Below are 22,654 nucleotides of genomic sequence, written 5' to 3'. Positions count from 1 at the left end.
GCTACATTTTCATTTAAATCGATCAAACAGATTTTCCTATCGGCTCGCTGGCCTACTTAAGAACGGGATAGGTCCTGGACGATCGTTAGTAAGTTTAATTTTTTCGTAAGTTGCTTCAGTACTATATTTTGGAATGTATGTGTAAGGTTTATATAAGTATGTTTAAGGCTTGTATAAGTCACCTGTATTGTTTTGTACTAAAAGACAAACATTTCATAAAATAAAATGCTCTATAAAGATAAATAAAGTTGAGTTTAACTTACTTTTGGAAGATGGGTTTCAAGAGGCTCCTTCATAGTAGAGAGTAAATGAAAGAAAGTGATCCAACCATTTTCTTAACCGCATCAAGCTTTCATATTTCACTTTAATTTCAAAAGAAACGGCTCGCTTCTTCTTTACACTTTACACCAACCATATCGAATTGATGCACGAGATATTAAACAATAAAAATGTCAAAGTTCTTAGCGCGCTGGAGATACAGTATAGTATGTTTACACATGAACGAGGAAGAGGAAGCCGGATTTCTTCTTCGAGGTGCTGGGGACTTCAGTAGCGGGTGAAAGAAGCACTACAGTAATGTCTCTACTTGTAAAAATGTGCACACAATACAAAATCCAATTTACAGCAGTGTCCAGATGTTTTTCGACATCCCGAATTTATTTTTCGTATCTACCATTTTTCGTAAGTCGTAAGTAGGGGACTGTCTGTATTTAACTCTACTTCCATTTATTAAGCTAGTTATAACACAGTAACAACATAGTAATATTGTGATAAGTCATTTTTCAAATACATATCAAACTGTGTACCCTTTGCGCTAAAAAAATAACAAAAATAAGCTCTCAGCTTGAAAAAGGTTGGAAACCAAATGAAAAAGATTTTATGGATAGGTCTGATGCCATTGAACATTTTGAGTGGTTGGAAGTCAATGGCTGTATCATCACACTTTAAGTTGCTGACTTTTGCTATCGGTATGTGAGTGTGTGTGTGAATGGGTAAGTGTGAAGCACATTGTAAAGCGCTTTGGGAGGTCTTCAGTGACTTGAAAAAGCGCTATATTAATGCAGACCATTTACCATTTAACCCTGATGTAGGTTCACTCGCCGCAAACTGCCACAGGATGGAGTAAAGGCACAAAACAAACAGCAGAATTGCTTGAGAGTATTCAGCTGTGACTTTGGATAAGTACATCTTTATGAATTGGTCAGTCACTGGCAACCGGGTCGGTTTGTTGAGGGTGCTGCATCACCACGCAACACCCCATTATGACATGATGGAGAAAAGATTAATATGTTAATTATATATATATATATATATATATATATATATATATATATATATATATATATATATATATATATATAAGATATATCATATGCAGTTGGTAGGAGACCCCTGGGCTACATCTAGCTGGCTTGCTCTGACCAACATGAAATGTGGGTGGTATGCGCATCCCCTCAGGTAGACTGAGACGGACTGCAAAAGGGTTAAATACCCAAGAGATCGAAAATGGGCCACTGAACATGGGTAAAAGCCTCCTGAACAGCAAACCTTTTATTACTTTAGCATTGCCGATTGCAGCTTACAGCCTACTCGTATACTTTTCCATGATATTTTAATATTAGGAGATAAGATATTAGAGTTTTCACCATAACTATCAATACAAAACACTCGCAATATTTCAGTTGATCTTGAAAATGGATAACATTTGTTTTTTGCAACTTTAAGTAATTCACATTCTCTGATACCTTACGAGATAGTTTCCGGAGAGCAGGGGTGGGCAAACTTTGTGAGATGCAGGTAGCGTTGGGTTGAAAAAAATTAGCAGAGGGGCCGGACCAGGATGGAAAAAAAAGATTGATTAATTGATTGTTTTGTCTGAAGTTTGAAACTTCAGTATCCCATCCATTATCTGCACAGCTTATCCTCGTTAGGGTCGCTGGGGGGCTGGAACCCATCTCAGCTATCCTCAGGCAGTGGGCGGGGGACACCCTGTACTGGTTGCCAGCCAGTTGCAGGGCACACTGGGACAAACAACTCACTCCCTCGCTCAATTTGGACCAGCCAATCAACCTGACATGCATGTTTTTGGAATGTGGGAGGAAACCGGAGTGCTTGGAGGAAACCCACGGAGCCACTGGGAGAACATGCAAACCCCACACGGGCAGGCAGCATTAGCTGGATGTTGTTTATAAAGGGGACAGGTTCTTAGGTCCGACTTGTAATAATCCACCACGATAACCAATAGGAATAGATCAATGTCAGCATAACATTACATAATTCTCGTATTTGTTTGCCAAGTTACCCTTATGCTAACTTTAATATTATGTTTATATTCTTACAATGCCATTTTTTTGTAGTTTGTCCCTGAGCATTCATCCCAAATGACTAGTTTATCATTAAGCGCCTGGTATGCAGTCAAATCTGTATCAGTTATCATTGCCAATCAAATGAGACCGGTGGTGTCGACCGTTTCCGTGTGAATGATGTTGCTGCTGCTGCTGCTCTCTCACTTGCCGCCTCCACAGTGATGCGTGTTGCATTAATGCTAGGGTGGTGAGTGGGAGGAAGAGGGCAAGCTGAGAGGGCTATGCAAGTAGGAACGAGAGAACCATTGGATTGGTAGATAACGGGATAGAAAGAGGGTTAGGAAGTGGAGATATAGATAGAGAGAAAGAAAGAAAGAAATAGTTAGAGGGACGGAAGTAGAAATATAGATAGTGAGACAGAAAGAAAGAAAGATATACTGTGTAGAGTGACAGAGAGTTGTAGTTTGGGAGACAGAAATAGATGTATAGATAGAGACAGAAATAGAGGTATAGATAGAGAGACAGATAGAGAGATATGGATAGAGAGACAGAAATGAAAAGAGATCGTTCGAGAGATATAAACAGACAGAGAGAATAGAGATATACGTTGGATAGAGATATGGATAAATTGAAAGTAGATAAATATAGATAGCTGGAAGAGAGCTATAGACAGAGAAGAAATATATTGATAGAGAAGAAATATATTGGTGGATGGAAAATAGAGTTATAGATAGAGATCAGAGAGAACAAAGGGACAGAAAGAGAGATATACATTGTGTTATGGATAAGTAGAGAGAGGAGAGATCAGACATCAGTGAGAGTGGATAGATAGATAGATAGATAGATAGATAGATAGACAGACAGACAGACAGACAGACAGACAGACAGACAGACAGACAGACAGACAGACAAATAGATAGATAGGTAGATAGATAGATAGATAGATAGATAGATAGATAGATAGATAGATAGATAGATAGATAGATAGATAGATAGATAGATAGATAGATAGATAGATAGATAGATAGATAGATAGATAGATAGATAGATAGATACTGTAAATTAGAAATTACGTCACAAAAGTTCACTTGAGGAGAGAAAAATGATTTTGAAAGATGAATTATGAAAAACTAAATACGAAAAGTTTGCCTGTAGATCTTCCATTCCTTAATCTGGAGTGTAAATGGGAGGGAGGGGAGATGCTGATTTGAGAATCAGCCATCTCCGCTATCAGCAGAGAGAAGATAGAGAGAGAGAGAGAAAGAGAGAGAGAGAGAGAGAGAGAGAGAGAGAGAATGAGAGAGAGAGAAGAGGAGGAGGGCTTGCGTTGGTGTGTTGGTTGGCAGAGAGCGTGCTTGTCCCCCCCATTAAAAAAAGCCCTTCGCTTCCTTCGACAGAAGGCATGATTCACAGCAGAGAGAGGAGGAGAACAGTACAACTACGTTAAAGGGTAAAAATAAACGGCACGGATCAAGATGTAGGATGCATCAAGACGCACGACACAGACGCATTTCTGGTAAGGAAAAACAATTGTGCTTGCATGAGGGGAATAATACAATCGCACAACGGGATTCGAAATGACTCCGTGCACATTGATGAGGTTTTCTACTGACGGGGAGGAAATTGAGCAGGTGGCAGCAGCAGTGATGACAGAGATGCAGGAGGAGAAAAAAGGGAACCATGCAGAGTTTTTTAAACATAAAGAAGGTACGTGATGGAGTAATCCAGGAAGAGAGAAAAGCGAACAATGCAGAAAGATTTGTAAACATTACAATACATCTGATAGAGGGATGCATGATGAGGAGAGAAAATGGAACCATGTAAAGAGTTTTTTAAACATAAAGATGGTACGTGATGGAGTGATGCAGGATGATAGAAATAGGAACCATGCAGAATAATTTTTAAACGAAACGAATATATCAGAGGGAGGGATGCAGAAGTAGAGAAAAGGGAACCATTTATAAAGATTTTAAAACATAAAGAAAATATGCGATGAAGAGATGAAACTCTATCCATCTATCTATCTATCTATCTATCTATCTATCTATCTATCTATCTATCTATCTATCTATCTATCTATCTATCTATCTATCTATCTATCTATCTATCTATCTATCTATCTATCTATCTATCTATCTATCTATCTATCTATCTATCTATCTATCTATCTATCTATCTATCTATCTATCTATCTATCTATCTATCTATCTATCTATCTATCTATCTATCTATCTATCTATCTATCTATCTATCTATCTATCTATCTATCTATCTATCTATCTATCTATCTATCTATCTATCTATCTATCTATCTATCTATCTCTCCCTCTCTCTCTCTCTCTCTCTCTCTCTCTCTCTCTCTCTCTATCTATCTATCTATCTATCTATCTATCTATCCCTTTTGTTTTCTGTCCCTCTCTCTCTTTCTCTCTTTCTCTCTCTCTCTCCCCCCTCTCTCTTTCGTTCTCTCTTTCTCGCTTTCTCTCTCTCTCTCCCCCCTCTCTCTTTCGTTCTCTCTCTCTCTCTTTCTCTCTCTCCCTCTCTCTCTCTCTCTCTTTCTCTCTCTCTATCTATTTATCTGTTACTTTCAACAGATAATATCCCCCAGGCAGAAACACAACTACTTTTCTTTTTGCGATTACATTATGACCTTTTATATAAATTACTGCATTTTTTATATAAACTACCTGTACATATAAATAAATGAATGAATAAATCATTTTATAAATATTGATGTGTCACACTTGAAGCAACAGTATGTATTATTTAGTGCCTGCTAGTAGTAAAATGAAACTTTACTCGTTAAAAAAAAGAATGTCTATTTAAACACAGGAACAATTACTAATATTAATTAGTATTAATTAATAGTATTAATTAGTATGAATTAATAAATTGGTTGAGAAGCTAACACAATTTTACATGACATGAGCCTCACCAAAAGGGAGCTGACATATTGCTGCTACGGTTCCCCAAATAAATCAAAAAGGCTAGGCAAAAAAATTAAAAGTAAACTGAAGTGTTTTGCGTACTTTGAGTCACCTCAATTCGTATTCTTCATTGTGCTTTCGAAGCACTAGTTTTTGGTTGCACTACACTGTATAGCAACATCAAGGGGTTGAATAATTCACACTGTCCCTTTAAGTATTTTTTTGCTTTCCAATATTCTCATTTTGATCTAACGGGACTTTTGAAAGGCATTGAGCAATTGAAAGAAAATTAGATTCATACTGCATATTTTATGTGCCTGAAAACGCAACTGGTTTTAATAATTGCTCAATTAAAATGTTATTAATGGCAAATGTGGAAATTGGTCAGCCTGGGCCGCTGGATAAATGTGTATTGCATCAGGACCAAATTTCACATTTAAAAACATTTAGCAATTATCGCTTTACCAAAAGCCACTAGAATGTTATTCATCATGAATGAAGTCAAAATGTATGCTTGTGTGAATTGATCTTGTTAAGTCAATTTATCTAAAAGCAGAAATACATTTAGTTTAAATCTTTTTTTTTGTGTGTGATACTCAACATTGCGGAGCAAAATGCTTTTTCTCCGGTCATTTGCTGCGGTCCGGAATATTTCTAGAGAGCAGGATGACGCTTTACACCTAAAAACTATGGCGACCAGATGATGAAGGTGCTGTATCTGAGTCAGATCAGGGGGCTTCTCCTGCTACTGGTAACCATGAAAACATGTTTCATGTGGGGGAGCAAAGCCCTGGAGAGTGATAGGCCCTTCCATGCTGTACTTGCCCAAGACACACCTCGAGCTTGGCGGTTAAGGGTTCCGTGAACTCGGATTTTTATAGTATTTAATTGCACAAATGTATTTTGCCTAGGAGGCTTTTGCTGTCACTCAACTGGGAAAAGAAGTAGTGTCTTAACATTCTCCATTAACTAGCAGATGAGGGTATCGGTTTTGGAGACCACACCAAAGACCTTTGTACGTTATTTCTCAGTAAATAAAAAATCCATTACTCAAATTTTAGTAACTATTACAAGTTAAAAAGCTAGCAGATCAATAATATTTATTCATTTAAGCCAGTGCTTCTAAATTATTTTCTGTCACGCCCGCTCGAATAAAGAAATCCTCTTGTGAACCCCACCCCCAAAGATTTTTTACAAACTAAATGTAAAATAAAATTTACATTCATTTACAAAGTAATCACATTATATTGGTGTGGAAAATACATTGATTGCTCTATCTTTCTGGTAACGCGTCACATGCATCCATGCCAAATCTACGTCACTCGGCACATTTTCTTTTTAAAAAAAAAAACGTATCAGAGTGATTAGGTTGTAATGTCTTGAAGTTACAGCTTAATTTATATGGCTTTGTGCTGTCCGCTGCCAACATTTTTAACATAGCAAGCACACTGGTCTTTGCTCGTCCTCCTCCATGGTCTCAGTGAAGTGCTACGTTTGCTTCGACAAACTTCCTCGTCCTAGCTTTCGGTAGGAGACTTTTGTTTCTCTCTTTACCCCATCTCTCTTCGCCTGTGTCCGCATCTGTGTTGATATTTTTTTTCTGTTTTTTGGGAGGGCCTGCAACACTTCATGTTTGAACTTTATACTCAATTCTTATAATATGTGCTTAATGCAATGCGTGAAGGCTAAATGTAAGCAAAACACTCTGCCAATGAGAACGCCACTGCGCCCTAAAGTAGTGGAGGTGCAGCTGCACTTTATCTTGGATAAGTTAAAACAAAAATGACCGGAATCAAATGCGCCCTCTCCCACCTTGACAGAGCCCTGCCCCCAACCACTGATTTAAGCAAAGGTTTTCTCAACTTTAAACCACAGGCTGATCAGTTAAAAATATTTGACTGTGTGCACTTGTCATTCTGAGCAGCATCATTTCCTTGTTTGTTTTCTGCAGATGGACGACTCAAGTCAACAAATAGAGCAAGACTTAAAGGAAGCTTTGACTGCAGAAATCCTCCCTTCCTAACTCTTCACTGGATTTAGACACAACTGGCGCCATAAAAAACATTCAGGATAAACTGGAAGAGACGTCAGAGGGAGAGAACCTTTTTAAGATTCCCAAGTTGGCAAAGAATAATAAGTTTGGACTTACAAAGTCTACATATTCTGAACTAACTATAAGGGATAATCTAAAATCATTTATGACGAAATAATTCCCGATTTTTGTTTTTAATATTTCAGGTCATGGGATATTTTTGAAGGACCTTTCTTATCAACTGAAGTTTTGTAAAGAAAGCTGGATAAAACAATTGCTTTTACCACACCAGTAATTTCCTTTAACTGTGTCCATTTGGCTTCTTTTCTGTCTGCTGCTGGGCATACTGCGATTTATAATCTCAAAATTCTTTGAACCTAGTCAACAAAAGTCTTCACAATTGACCCTTCAAACTTCTCCCGTGTTTCCCATCCACCCATCCCACATTTTCATTCTCAACGAAACATGGGAAAACCACTCAGTCGCCCAGGCTGTTTCAGGAAGAGCTCATGTTGCCTGGAGAAACATGCCATCGGGGAAAGGGTAGTGAGAGGTCGAGATGTGATGATGGAAGGGGGATACGTTGACGGCTATGTACCGCAACGCTCTATTTATGATACCATGTGTATCAATCAACAAATTGACAGCCACCATCACCATCTTGGAGGATCCACGCGACGAGATGCTGGAGGGGAAGGGAGCTTCAGCTACTGTCCGAGTGACTCCCTACGTATTAGCCGATCTCCAGTTGAAATGTTTGACTCCCAGGCTCGCTCACTAACTCCAAACCCTTCATTTGTTCGCCGCCTTGACGAAAGGGCAGTCTATGATTCCCTAAAAATCGGAGTTCAGGATACTGATGTGGGTGGCTGCCCTTCACCTGGACATTTCAACCGATCAGTTTCCCCAGCAGTCTCCACATTCTCAGCACCAGGGGTTTCGTCATCATCCAAGAAACAGCACCACCACTATCATCCCCATCATGGGGACAGTTCAAAGAGTCGGGAGGGCCGTCACTCCTGGAAAGTTATCACACCTACAAAACATATGGAGTGTTTGGACATCACAAGAAATGAAATGATGGCCCAAGGAGGGGGGTGTTTGAACCCAACACATTATTCTCATCAAGGAAGACCATCTCCTTCCCTTACATCCCCCCTCATATCCCCTTTTTCGGGCTCTCCTCTTTCATCTGGCTACCATACGCCAGTCTTTTTCTCACCTGCCAAGCCTCGTCCAAGTCAAACGCAAAGTTTGCGATGTTCACCTCCTCATGTGATTCAACCCAGGCATTACTCGCAAAGCCAAAGTCTAAGGATGTCACCACCTCACGAACTTAGGCGTTCCCCTTACAGAAACCCCCTGGTCCAACTGTCTGCTAATGACCTTGAGCAGGATCTGAGGGATCAAAGTGGGTGGGGATGTGGTGAGCGAGAACGTGAGTGGGAAAGGGAGAGGGAGCGGGAGATGGAAAGAGGATGGGCACAGCGAGAGTGGGAAAGAGAAAGAGAGAGGGGAAGACTAGAGAGAGAGAGAGCAAGAGAAAGGGAGAGAATGGAAACAAGTTTTGGGACGTTTGGGTATAACCAACCAGTTCCTCTCCATTCAGATAGAGATTCTGTCTTTTTAGAACCTGAACAGGTCTTGGACACAACCCCACTTTTACTTCCCCAGCCTTCGCCTTCGCCTTCACCGTCACCAAGCGGTGCACCAAGAATGGGCACTGGCGCAGTGGGTAGAAACAGAGCTGGTTCAAAAGTAGGCTCAGATTCTAAGGCTGGGGCTGTGGTTTCTAGAAATGATAGTGTGAATATGAGTGCAGGATTAGTTGAAAGCAAGCTTAGTGGACCAAGGATGGTCAGTGGAGGTACAAGCATGGCTGATTCTGACATTATGACTGGTGTGCATGGGAAAAAACAGCTTGGAAGTTGGAACAAATATGAGCATGGATCCAAGGCTAGTTTTAAAAATGGCTCTGAAAAAAGAATGGCCTCACAGGTGAAAACAAGAGTAGGAGGGCGAGATTTGGAAGGAAAAGTAGAATCAGGATTACAAGTACAAAACCAAGTACAAAAAAATCTAAATAGCGAGGGACAAAGGGGAGCGACAAGGGTTGAAGAAAAAATAGGAACACGCGTCACTAAACCAGACCAGATCTCAGATGCTCCACAATTTGCTTTATATAATGTAGACAATGGAGCTATGCCAGGAAAGAAAAATGATAGTGGAACTTTCAAAGATTTGACTACGAAGCTAGATACCGAAACACAGTCCAAAATGAGAAAAAGTCCGAAAACAGTGGAGAATCCAACTGAAAAAGAAACCACTATTGCTTACAAGTTGACTGCAGACACAACTGGAATATTACAAAGTGAACCTGAAAGAGAGACAACAGCCAAGTCGTCGCATGAGGATGAGGCAGTGCCATTTTTCGGACTCGGTAAAGAAATACAAATTGAAAGTAATGCTGAAAGCATCGTTAGAGAAAACAACAGCAAAACAAAAACCCAGACAAATGAAGAGAAAGAAGAGAAAACTGAAAATATCCCACTGGAACAAGCTCCGAGAGCACATGTGGATATTGAAAAAGTAAAAACCAGCCATTCTGGAAAAGGTTCCAAAAGTCACAAGTCAAAATCCTCAAAGTCCACCTCCAGGTCACGCCCTGGAACCGCCACGGGTATGAGACCTGGGGTGCTTAGCCCACGACTTAGCAAAGGTCTTGCAGATTTGCAATCAACTACGCCTGCCGAAGGCATTGAGTTCACCTGGCCTCGTCGAGTCATGGTCCGAAAGAGAACTGTTCGACAAGGTGGCGCAATCCACAACCTCCCGATCCTTCCACCGCTTCCGTCGGTCATCTCCGCCTTAGAGAAGCGCCGCCCTCATTCACATCTTCATTTCCGTCCAGGCCATCATTCAGAAAACCCACTTTTGACTGATTTTACCATTTTTACAGGCCGGTCCTCACTTAGAGAGCCTTCCCATCAAGACAATATGCAAGGAGCTAATTTAGTGGGGAGGGCATCCCTGAAAGAGCAGAACCTGGAGCACTGGAGGGTCTACAGGGACCAGGAAGAACCTCAAAGATGTAAGACCAAAGAGAAACAAGGCGATGATGAGGAAGATTTAAAAGATCAAAAAGGGGAGGAGGACAAAAATAAAGAAATTATAGTAAAGGCAAAGGCTACGGATAGGAATCAACTAATTGATGAACTAGAACTGGACAAGATCAAAATAAGTTCTGAAGGAAAATTTCAGAAGACTGGCGGCAAAGTCAAAGAAATATTAACAGAAAGGTATCATGAAGTAACGGGTGAAACAACTGATGATGGAAAACAAAAGCAACAGCCTGACACAGCAGAGATGGTTCCACATCTAAAGAATGAAGGTGGTGTGGTCCAAGGAGATACTGGAGGATTCTTTGAGGAACACCACAAGCCTGAGAGTTGGGATTCAGTGCTAGAGATGGTCAACACAATTTGGGACGATGGCTGGGAGAAAGGGGAAACTTCAGAAGGGGATAACGATTCTTTAACTGGCTCTCTGCAACGTTGGCCTCTTCTTCGGCCCCCGGTGGGTTTCGGCGGCTCCTATCCCTCCTCCTCTGCGGCCTCAGAGCTCAGCTTGATCGAGCTGGAGAAGAGATCGAGAGAGCTGGATTCAGATTTGGAGCACCTAGATCTGTCACAGAGCCACGGGGACACCCAGGATTTATACCGAACATCACTGGAGTCCCAAAAGGAGCAGTTTGACATGTGCCAAGCACAACCTGGGCAGCAGAGAGAGAAAGGCTCCGTTTCGACAGGTGAGAAAAACCCATGCTGTCTTATTAGTTATGTACTTATGTATAACTCGTCGTGATCATGGATATTAGCGATTGGGTTGCCTCCAGCTTTTTATTTTTTTTAAATCACGTCGGTCAATATTCCATCATACGTTAGCGACACACGTTCTGTCAGAAGCATAGTTTCACATGAAGGGGAGTCTGATTTTGCAAAAGAGTATGAGGCACAACACCGGCTTGTGCGGTTATTTACGTGGCCTAGCTTCCTAGCGGACACACATTGGCAGCTAGTTTCAACTAAAGCTGGAGGGGAAAGATCCTCTCTGACCAATCAGTGGTCGGCAGTGACTGACGTCACAAATTATTCCCGAAGCAGTGTTTTGGAACCTCGACAGAGGTGATACAAAAAACAGTAGTGTCAGGTACCATGAATCAGGTGCTTTTTCATAATTGAAAACCAAAAAGAGACGAGGTGAGGCAAGGCAAGGCAGGCTGGAACCATGTAGTGGAAAAGCGCCTTTTGGGATGGAACATATTGTTACGTATCGTAACCAAAAATTCCAAGAAAAACTTGTTCTAGTTAATAGGCTTAATTTATGTTTACGTCAAGTATTGAGAAATAAACAAAATAGTGACGTGCAGTGAAGTTCATGTTCTCCAACTGTTCAGCTTGTTCATCATTTAAATTGGCATCAAAAACATATAAAAAACAGACTGTTGCATAGAAAACGTAAGGGTTACAATGTTGTCGTATTACCTTTACGTAAAAGTAAGTATGTGCAGCTACTTTTGAATAAAAGCATTGGATAACTTCTTTTGTTTTTCTTTGTCCTTTAATTAATTAATCTACTTTGATTTAAAGTCCAGTTTGGAAAACTCCTTCAGATAACCAACCTGTTCTAAAGGCCCTCCACTGAGCTCTATCTTGCATGAGGCAGACGTAGCGATAACCCGACTTGTCATCACATTTTCTGGGTGATTCATTTCCACAAATTCTGAGACTTCATGGAACTTTGCTATAATGCGTTTAATTTGAATTTCGGCTGCATCCTCCTCCCTGCCATGTTGCCAAAACCCCTCCTCCTTCTTGTCTCTGATCTCTGATCTGTGACGATGACACGAAAAGAATGCTGGGATAACGGATGCACACTGGGTTGCAGGGTAGATTTGAAGCAGTGACAAATTGTTTACATTTAGGAAACTCTGGGGGCATCTAACAGCAGCGCCTTTTGTATTGTATTTTTTACTTCGTATACTGAAACGCCTTTGTAACTAGAGGCAATATTTTCACGTTCAGGTATCTGAAACGTTTGTATGTAGGGACATTCTGTGTTCCTAATTATAATGTAACATTATGAACAAAATGAATGAATCGTTTTGAAAAAAAATCCATTACTCTACTAAATTATAGAGGCATTTATTTCTTCACTCTACCACATGATGTCACAGTCTTGTGTACTTCATGTAAACTTCGAATTTTTTTATTCTACGCCACTTCAACTTAAACTTCAAGCAACTCAGAATCTCTGAAATCTACACAACAAAATGTTACTGAAAATATTGACTATTCAGTCCATCAGCAAATAAACTATGTAATACAAGAAGAAAATTTACATTTGTTATGTAAAAGGCATTGAATGAAAACCACAGGACACATGATTTAAAATATTTACAAATGTACAACATAATAAAATACAAACCAATTCAAGCATTTTTATATCCAACAAATTTGATTTCAGCAACTCAGAATCCCTGGAAAAAATTTCTCATTCACAAACAAACTGGCTAATATTGCCCCTTTTTCTGCAAACGACACATCATTAATTCAGACCGGAGTGAAGGCATTGGTGTAAATTGCACAGCCCGCCGCTGCCTAGAGGTAGCAGACATCCTGTGAATACGCCCCAAAAACAAAAACCTCGGTAAAAGGCTTGGTAAAAAAAAAGAAGAAGAATGGTGCATTTTGGTAACTTTGACTCTCGGTAGTTTGTATTATTCCTTGTGCTTTGTTGCAGTACACAATACTGCAGCATTGATTGGGTCAAGTATTATGTGGTGTCCCTTTGATAACGATCGTCAATGAACCAATTGGAGGCCAAAGTTTCAGTTTATCATGAACTCTGAGAGTTCAATTTTCAGTTTTTTTGGTTGTAATGTAATAGGTCACATCTTGGTTATGGACTTGGTCAAATCTGATCTACCGAGTTTGCTTTCTGACCATCTGGTGACTCAAAGTAGTAAACCATCCATCCAGAGCCAGCCCAAGGCATAAGCGAGCTAAGCGGCTACTTAGGGCCCCGCAACCACTAGGGGGCTACCAACAGTGGTTAACTTTTTGCTGCCAACATTGTCCCCATTGTCAATTTGTGTGTCCACTCAAAAATACTTCTACAGAAATAAGACAAAAATCCTACAACATAACTACAAAACTAAATATGAATTCTAGTGCTTAAAAACTGGGACCTCATATATTCATTCTGAAAATAAAAAAATAGTATAGAATTACTACAAAAATACTACTACAGTAATACTATATTACAAAGTACTACTACATAATGATTTACTCCAAAAATACTACAAAAAAAGACAACTACGGTAATATTACAAAAATACTGAAGGCATATGACAAAAATAGTACTATGGAATGACGACAAAAATTCTACAAAAATACTACTAAAATACTGCTTTGGAAATACATCAATTCTACTTCTACTGAAAGACTAAATAAATATATATATACATAATACTATAATATAAAAACCTACTAGAGAAATTTTACTACAAAAATACTACTACAAGAGATTTTTACAACAGAAATACTGCAAATTACACCAACAGCAATACTACAAAAATTTCCCTATGGAAATGTCACAAAATACTACAAAAATAAAACTACAGTAACACTGTAGAACAAAAATACTCCAGAAATACTTCAAATATACAACAAAATTCTCATATGGAAATACTACGAAATACAACAGAGATAGTAAAAAATACAAAAAAATAATACTACAGTAATACTACAAAAATACTATAATCATTAAACTACTGTAATAATAAAAAAATCCTACGAAAATACTAAAGATATACAACAACAAAATATATTTTCGAAATACAACAAAAGTACTACAGAAATACAAAAAAAGTTCTACTATGGAAATACTACATAAAAATTACTTCAGAAATATTACAAAAATAGTACAAAAATAAAACTACAAAAAACTACGTAACTTCCCCAAAAATCCGACTTCAGAAATACTAAAAAAAACTAAAAAAAACCCTACAGTAATACCTCAAAACTAAATATAAAATCGAGTGCTCAAAACCAGGACCTAATATACTATTTTGCTCAAATTGTGGTCGTTTCAAAACAAATTTGATGAAACTAATCTATTTCAAAAGAGGCATACCATATCACATGCGTCCCCCGACTCCAAATAGTTGCCCACCCCTTGAGTAGAACATGGAAAGAGTTCTAGTAGGTATGCAAATTATCAAGCAATAGGGGGCCCCAAATCTGATTTTGCTTAGGGCCCCATGAAGGCTTGGGCCGGTCCTGCATCCATCCATAAATTCATTATCTGCTGTGCTTATCCTAAGTAGGGTTGCGGAGCGCAGGTTGAGTGGCAGGTCAAAATAATTATTAATATTATTTCTCATCTCATCTCATCAGCCGTACCGCTTATCCTCATTAGGGTCGCGGGGGGGCTGGAGCCCATCCCAGCCATCTCCGGGCAGTGGGCAGGGGACACCCTGAACTGGTTGCCAGCCAATCGCAGGGCACACAGGGACAGACAACTCATTCGCTCATTCACACCTAGGGACAATTTGGACCGGCCAATTCACCTGAAATGCATGTTTTTGGAACGTGGGAGGAAACCGGAGTGCCCGGAGGAAACCCACGCAAGCACGGGGAGAACATACAAACTCCGCACAGGGAGTCTGGAGCTGGATTTGAACCCACGACAGGTTCCCATGACATGAACTGTGCCACACAAGCGCTAACCACTGCGCCGCCGTGCTATTAATATTATTTTTATATTTTAATTGTTTTTTTGTATTTACCACTGTATGTGATATGAAATGGCTTATATTTAAACATTGTTTAGTAGTTACAGTTGTAATTTAGTGGTTTGCATCAGTTACTTTTTCAAAACCCACCCTAACCATTCACACTACCCACATATTTCCTCATATCATACATAATATATTGCGAGCTAACCAGATCCAGTGTGACATAATGTGTGTGTAACTTCATCTTGGGGGGTGGTTAGTGCGCAGCCCCACGGTGCCAAGGTCCCACGGTGCCAAGGTCCAGAGTTCGATTCCACCTACTGCAGTCTCCCTGTGCTTGCGTGGGTTTCTTCCAGGCGCTCCAGTTCCTCCCACATTCTAAAAGCATGCCTGTCAGGTTAATTGGCTGGTTCAATTTGTTCCTGGGTGTGAATGAGTAAGAAGTTGTATGTCTCTGTGGATCCTGCGACTGGCTGGCAACTAGTTCATGGTGTCCCCCGCCCACTGCATCTCTGCAGTTTTTTCCATCTGGTGTCACATAGACCCTACAGTTCGCAAGAGTATATTTCCATCTTGTTCCCTCAACTTTCTTTGCTATTGCAAACTTACGGTTCCTTTAAGCACTGTCACTATGGTAACTGGTGGAAATGATTTCAAGTGATCTCTCTTTGTGAAACCTTAAGTTACCCATCCTTCTCTGGTTTGAGTTACCCTGCCTTATGAAACCGAAAACTCAGCTTTTCCCCAATTTCAGGGTTAAAACACTCATAGTTCTCCATAAACTTCCTTTGTGACATAGATCCTAATTGTACTTTGTTGTCCTTCTGATGTGTTCCGGCAGTTTTGCTATATTGTCATTTGCAGAAAAAATAGGGAAAAATCCAACTTAAGATCTGTTTTCAGTTCTTCACAAATTTGCATTGATTCTCGATCCTTTTGAGTAGGTCTCTTTTTATTTGATCTGGGAGACATCCTTTTGTTTTGTTAGTTAGTTTTTAAATCGCCATCTCGGTGCTGTCTATTCATCTCCTTTAATTTGACGTGCTTCTGGGCAATTTCAGCAATCTGTTTTGTGAGAGTTTTGTTAATGTCGACCAGGGATGTTAAACTCAGATCGGTTCTGGGGATGGATCCAGACTGTCTGGAAAATAATGTAAATCCAAATTGTTAGCTTTGTTTTCAGTATGATGCTTTATCATTCAGACTACATTAGTAACCAACCCTACATATTATGATCACGGATGACAAGGGATTTTTCCAAACACATTTGCTCACAAACAATGGGGAAACAAAGATCTTTATGTTTAGCATTTAATGTGTTAGTTGGTTTATTTTAAGTTGAGTGGAAGCAGTTTTACACCTAAACCAACTTACCACGACTTTTGATAGAAATGACCTGGAGCAGTGTTTCTCAACCTGAACCTGAAATTGAGTCTTGGGCCTTTTCCTTGGCCAAATAATGAAGATGAAAAACAGAGGGTCAATAACACCCTATAACAGTAAATGGTAAAAATGCCCTGCTCGATCTCTTCTTCGTCTTCAGTCAATCAACGCCGTCCCAATTGTGTTTGAGACTGCATCTCATTTTATTGTGATTTTGTGTATGAGTGTCTGCCATTGAAACACTGCTAAAAGGTAAAGTAAATGGTTTAAAAGTGGTAAATATTTCTACCCTTTTACCAGTTTATTTATCTTTATTGTCTACATGATTAAATAGTTATTGTTTTTAGGTATGTTTTATTAATATTTTGGATATGAAATTATTTTACTGTGTGGCTTTTTCAAAGCAGTTTTGGGGGGTCGGTTATATGCGATGCAGGCTTACATGCAAGTATATACGGTACTTGAAGTGGTTTTACTGGCCATTTTGTTATTGAAAAAAAAAAACGGTGATTGTTGTCTACTATCTCTGCTTTAATTGAACAATCCTTTCATTTGATACATTTGAGAAGTGGAATTTTTTTCTTGATTCAGGTTGCAGCTTGTCCTTGGGGTGGAATAGTGGGTCCTGAAGTCAGACCAGTTGAGAACCACTGAACTAGAGACTCACTTAATTTTTTTACATACTCAGAAATTCATGGCGGGCCAGATTAAGTCATCTAACTGGTCCCACAGGCTGTATGTTTGAGGTGCCTTATAACGACCAATGGGTGCTCACACTTTCTCAGCATACGAACTACTTGCAAATTGAGAGAGTGCAAATAATAAACTGTTGTTGGCATTCCGTGTTCAACTACAGGGATTCGGACTAAGTAATTTGACTCAGAAGAAGAGCTAAAGCAAAGCAGTTCAGTTGAGGACTTGTATTACAAAGTTACAAAATAAAATAAAACAGTATATACTGAGCCGGTTGATCATGAGACCGTTTTCACACAAAAGGCATTGTAAAATGGTTGATCACAGTTTTATAGGAAAGGGGTGTGGATTGGCAAAATGGAAACTGAAACTTAAACCGGCAAAAAAAGGAAGTCATATCTTCACAATACATATTTGTTATAACTGAACAAAGCTGGATTTTGATGGTTGTATGATAAGATAAGGACTGACTAAGTTGAAGACCATGGCTGGGAAGGTACCGATATGAAAGGATACATTCAAACATTGTATGAACAAGCAACCCATCTTTGCTGCACCGGCCACCTGCACACTTTAAAAGTCTGCGTTTTGTTTCTGGATGGTAATGGTGGTGTCGAGGAATACCAGCGCAAAGTCGAAATACAGCTAAGACGTTCACTTTTAATTTCTTGTGAAAATAAAGGGAAATTTAAAGGGAAATAACTTTAAAGGAACCCCAAAACAATAGACAGTGAAACACTTCGATATTTTTTTATACATGCTTTAAACCAAAAAACTAACTCAAAAGAATGAAAATTGAAATCAAATAAGATACAAAAAACTCAATAAAACTCAACTTAAGTCAGACTTTTTATAAGGACAATGTTTTTGAAATTGTGTATGTGTATGACAAAGAATCATGGTATTGAATTTTCAGTATTGTGCCTAGGTTATAGCACATTTCAAATTCCATTTTCATTTGTCTGTTTAATAATAATAGATATGATTTACACATTGCAGTATATAAAATGGAAACTTTTAAAAAAATATATGAATTTGCTTCCAAAAAATAACATTTTCTGTTTGTTATTCACATATCCATCTACAATCATGCATGTCCGATCCTCCAAACTGTTTCCTTAAAGGGACAGTGTGTCTTATTTGACCATGGTATGGTATGTATGTATGTATGTATGTATGGTGTAATGCAGAGGTTGGCAACCCAAAATTTTTAAAATATTCATTTATTCAAACATTAAAAGCCTTATAAAAACCTTTTTTAAAAATAAATAAAGCGTGATTCATACATGAAAGTTAGTCAATATTTAATACTTATTCCCAAATAAAACCATCACACACAAAAACAAACTTTTTCCGTTTTCAAACATTTCTGAAAAAACCCTTGGGCAGCGTTAAAGAAGCACAGGCGGGTCTAAAGCTGCAGGTTGCTGATTAAGCGAGTGCCATAAAGCAAGAATGAAATGGGTAACATTCTAATATACAGGTCTAAGGCAAGAATACAAACTACGGAACCTCAAAGTGACCAAAAAACATCATTCTACTTTTCTTTTCTTTTTTGGGGCCAGCCGTTTTGAGGGTTTTGGGTACCTTTAGCAGCAGGATGGCGGACAATTATGTCAGCACTTTTAGGTTAGGGTCAGGTCATGTGATATAAATGATAATTTCTCACCCTGCGTATTTAAAAATCTGCATTTTTATATGATACTTTGTGTATTTTGGCTTATTATTTTAATTTTCATAAATTGTGATTTTTTTTACAGTCACTCAGTAGTACACACTGACCCTTTAAAAACAGTCAAACTGTTAAAAACAAAACACAATAAATAAATAAATAAATAAATTTATCTTGGTTTTACTGTTGCTGTTTTTTTGGACTCCGGACTCGATGAATTAATATTTTGGGCCAATGATGTCACTGATGTCACCGATTAACTCTCCTTCTACTAAGTATGTCGTTTCCAGTTTTGAAGCACACAAATGTGTCAGCTGCTTTTGTTTGACTGCAATTATAAATAAATAGATAAATAAATAAATAAATGAGTACTCCAAACGGTGTGCTGTCTTCTAGGAGTTGGGACTAGGTTCCAGGTCAACCTTGAACTCAGCTCTATTGTCCTACCAGTGACTGAGGACAGAGACAAAGATATTACTGGGTGGTCATTAAAGTCTCCTGCAGGGACCTCCACTTTGGGAACAAGGTTAGTGTCAGTTGATGTACATCACTTGATTTACATGTCTTTTAACAAGAGGCTTACATTTCTTACAATTACCAGTGAAGTTAACCACACTGACCAATCCAACTTCACTTAATTCATTCTTGGAACCTAATTATTAAACAAACATTAGTCGAGTCAGCGGTCGGGAACCTACGACTCGCGACCCATATATGACTCTTTTCATGAGTCATATAGCTCATAGATAAAATCCCACTCATGCAAATATCATCTAGAGCGGAGTCGAGGCAAGTGCGCGCATAGCTTATGTAGCGCTATTAGCAAGAATGGTTCAATCTAGTATTCAAAGAGCATTATCCCCACTACAGTTTACAGTAAAGGTGTCTCACCAACAGACCCTGTTTTGGCCTTATGTCACTAAGGGATCCTTTATATGGAAGCTCATTAAACAACTGTTGAAACACTTTATGATGAAAACCCACAGAAAAACAGCCAGAAACGCCAGCCAAGTTCAAAGTGGTATATTTGTTGATATGAGATAGAGGCTCTGGCAATATTCTTATTTCATGAATTTCATCTCACATCACACGGTGAAACAAAATGCGCAGAAAAGTTTGATTTTCTCTAGAGAGAAGGTTTGGCGGTTTTGGCGGAAATTTGTGTTCTCTCTTAAAAAAATAAAAATAAATAATAATAATAATAATAATAATAATAATAATAATAACAATAATGATAATAATAATAATAATAAAGATTTTTTGCTATTATAGCTAATTTGGTCAAAAAGGTTCCTGACCCCTGAGTTGTGTCATTTGCATCCATTGCAGGATGTTTTATTTTATTTCTGAGTTAGCCAATATGGAGATCACCCCTTTATTTATTTGTCAGCCTGTGCTAATTGACTTTACATAATGGCAATTTAAAAAATAAACACACACATGGTCTTTTTTTGTTGGTGAATTGTTCAATATTGATTCTACATAGGGGGATAATGTTTTTAACAGTCCTTAATTTCTATTTTGCTCAATGCTGTCATTGTACACAACAAAAATGATACCCATCATTGTGAAATACAATATTGTCAAATATGCTGTATGCACAACATACAGCACGGATTAAATTACTTTCTATTCCCGGCGTGCAAACGTGCAATAAAAAGGCACATTTCAGATACATTTCAGAGAAAATGTGCAGAGTATAGCCGGAAGTAGAAACAATATTGCAAAAATTTAGCAGGAGAGGTGGGAGTGGGTAAGGCAGGGAAAGTGTTCAGAGTCCTGACAGCCTGATGAAAGAAACTGTCTTTGAGCCTGCTGGTTCTAGCTCTGAGAGACTGCAGTCTTTTCCCTGATGGAGGTAGGTTGAAGTAGGGGCATGAGAGGGACACCGATGACCTTTTCTCCTGTTCTCGCACAAAAGGCAACAACTGGTCCACTTTTCCTAGTGGTCTGGTGATTACACAGTTCATTCAGGGTTATTATTTTCATTATAATGTTATTGTTGTTATTACCAACTTAATATTTGGGCCAGGCATTGAACCGGTCTTTGATACAGAAAAGGTTGCCAATCATGTATTATACACTTTTAGTGTACAATATAGAGTGCCAAATAATAGTTTTTTTTTTCATCAAACCTTGTACCCACAGCAACATAGTTAAAAATATTTGTGCACAAATGCAGTGCCAAGGCAATGCTAAGCAATCTCACAATCTTTTCTGCAGCCCCAGTAAAGAGGACAGCTCTCCAGACTCCAACCTAACACTGGAATCGGACTCAAGTGGCGTCTTCCTCTCCCTGTCCAATCAGAGCCAGGAAGGGGCCGGCTCAGACAGCGATCAACCTATCAGTGGCTCTGACTTGGGCAGCAGCAACACGTCGCTGGATAAGGATGGGGAGGATGGAGGCTTGAAGGAATGGGGAAGGGAGGAGAGTGCTGAACTCCAATGGTGCTACCCCTCGCTTCTCAGCGTCGCCATAGATGATAAGGAAAACACAGAGGAAATTTGCGGCAATCGAGCAAAAGCAAACGATGAGGAAAAGTGGGAAGATAAAACAAAAGGAGGAATACCCTCAATGTATCAGTCTCCAGCCAAAAAATCCGACACAAGTCAGTGTGAAGCAATGTGGCCGCAAAATCAAGTTGCCAAAGAGCAGTTGCTCCATCCATCTCCCTTGAAAAAATCAATCAAAAACCCGGTTGATACTTATCATAAGCCAATAAGAAGCTCTGGACTTGACTGTGGTGATATTGATCCGTTTGCCCACCCAAATAGTTTTGTTTATCTTGCAGTGTCAGACGGACCAGGTCCACATGGAAATATTACCACCATTACGGACACACCAGACGTACAGCTAAAGGGCATGCATCAACTCCTTGAGCATCAGAAAACACAGTTGGAGCGCCGTAACTTGGAGGCCGAGACCAGGCTATCTCACCTTGCCCCTTGCAAACCGGAGGAAGGAGATTTCTTATGCACGGACAGTTTTGTGTATTTAGCTGCCCCAGCTTGCCTACATTTGGGTCCTGAAGGATCAACATCATACAGTGGCAGGTTTGTGGATTTGGTTTTCTTTCAGGTCACATGCAAGAATAAAAAAAACAACAGAAAAAAAAAACTTTTGTTGAGTTGCTACATTCAGTGGGTTTTAGGGTTCTGTCCGAGTCATAATTCAGGATTGGCTCTCACACTGGCACCTTAAATGCTCTCATGAATGAAAGTAGAAAAAAACCCATGTCTAAAGCTTTCATGTGTACTGATCAAACATTTTTAAAACACTATGAGCAAACATTTGTGTTCATAAACGCAGGTCAAACATGCTCACTTCCAGTACTAAAATGGCCTCGTAAATCTTTGTCAAAGCTTTACACACATACTGATCAAACTCTTTCAAACACACAGGTCAAACATTCTCGCTTACAGTCCTGAAATACTCTCATAAATCTATTGCAAAATCTTACAATGTGACTGATCAAACATGTTCACTTACAGTTCGGAAATGCTCTCATAAACGTATGTCACAACCCATGAACTACACATGAACTGGTCCAACAAATCTAAGGTCTTCAGCACAAGTTGGACTTTCTTATCTACAGGCTTCTCTCCCTTTTTAAAAAAAAAATCTCCCAGTTTACTAAAGCAGACCTGCCCTAAAGGAAATTAAAGAACAGGAACATGACTGACAGATGTACTCGTCAAAACAACGAACAACAGTGCGCAAAAATAGTTGGAATTACGAACAGGCAACCTATAAAATCTGTTGAGCAGGTGTCCGGTAATAAAAACAGAAACAGTTTCAGTTTTTTTCATCAAATGTTAGCATTATTATTTGTTACTTTT

The 22,654-nt window shown here is 39.1% G+C and overlaps 1 protein-coding gene across 3 annotated transcripts in view; it reads left to right on the top strand.

Moving 5' to 3' along the window:
• The first annotated feature begins 3,621 nt into the window (after positions 1 to 3,621).
• The window catches only part of LOC148351453 (uncharacterized), a 41,299-nt gene continuing 22,266 nt past the window's right edge, over positions 3,622 to 22,654 (top strand). For all 3 annotated transcript variants that reach the window (XR_015852840.1, XM_088354100.1, XM_088354099.1), the window contains exons 1-4: positions 3,622 to 3,822; positions 7,185 to 11,073; positions 19,211 to 19,340; positions 21,038 to 21,868. Coding sequence is in view for 2 of the 3 variants with exons in the window: in XM_088354100.1 (XP_088210226.1) it covers positions 7,731 to 11,073; positions 19,211 to 19,340; positions 21,038 to 21,868 (4,304 nt within the window). In the remaining variant the exon portion in view is untranslated. The remainder of the gene's footprint in view (positions 3,823 to 7,184; positions 11,074 to 19,210; positions 19,341 to 21,037; positions 21,869 to 22,654) is intronic.

Source organism: Urocampus carinirostris, chromosome 15 (assembly GCF_059441175.1).
Source record: "Urocampus carinirostris isolate Australia breed hairy pipefish chromosome 15, RoL_Ucar_1.0, whole genome shotgun sequence".
Lineage (NCBI taxonomy): Eukaryota > Metazoa > Chordata > Actinopteri > Syngnathiformes > Syngnathidae > Urocampus > Urocampus carinirostris.
The sequence above is the reverse complement of the archived record's forward strand: the minus strand, read 5'-3'. Positions and strand labels throughout refer to the sequence as shown.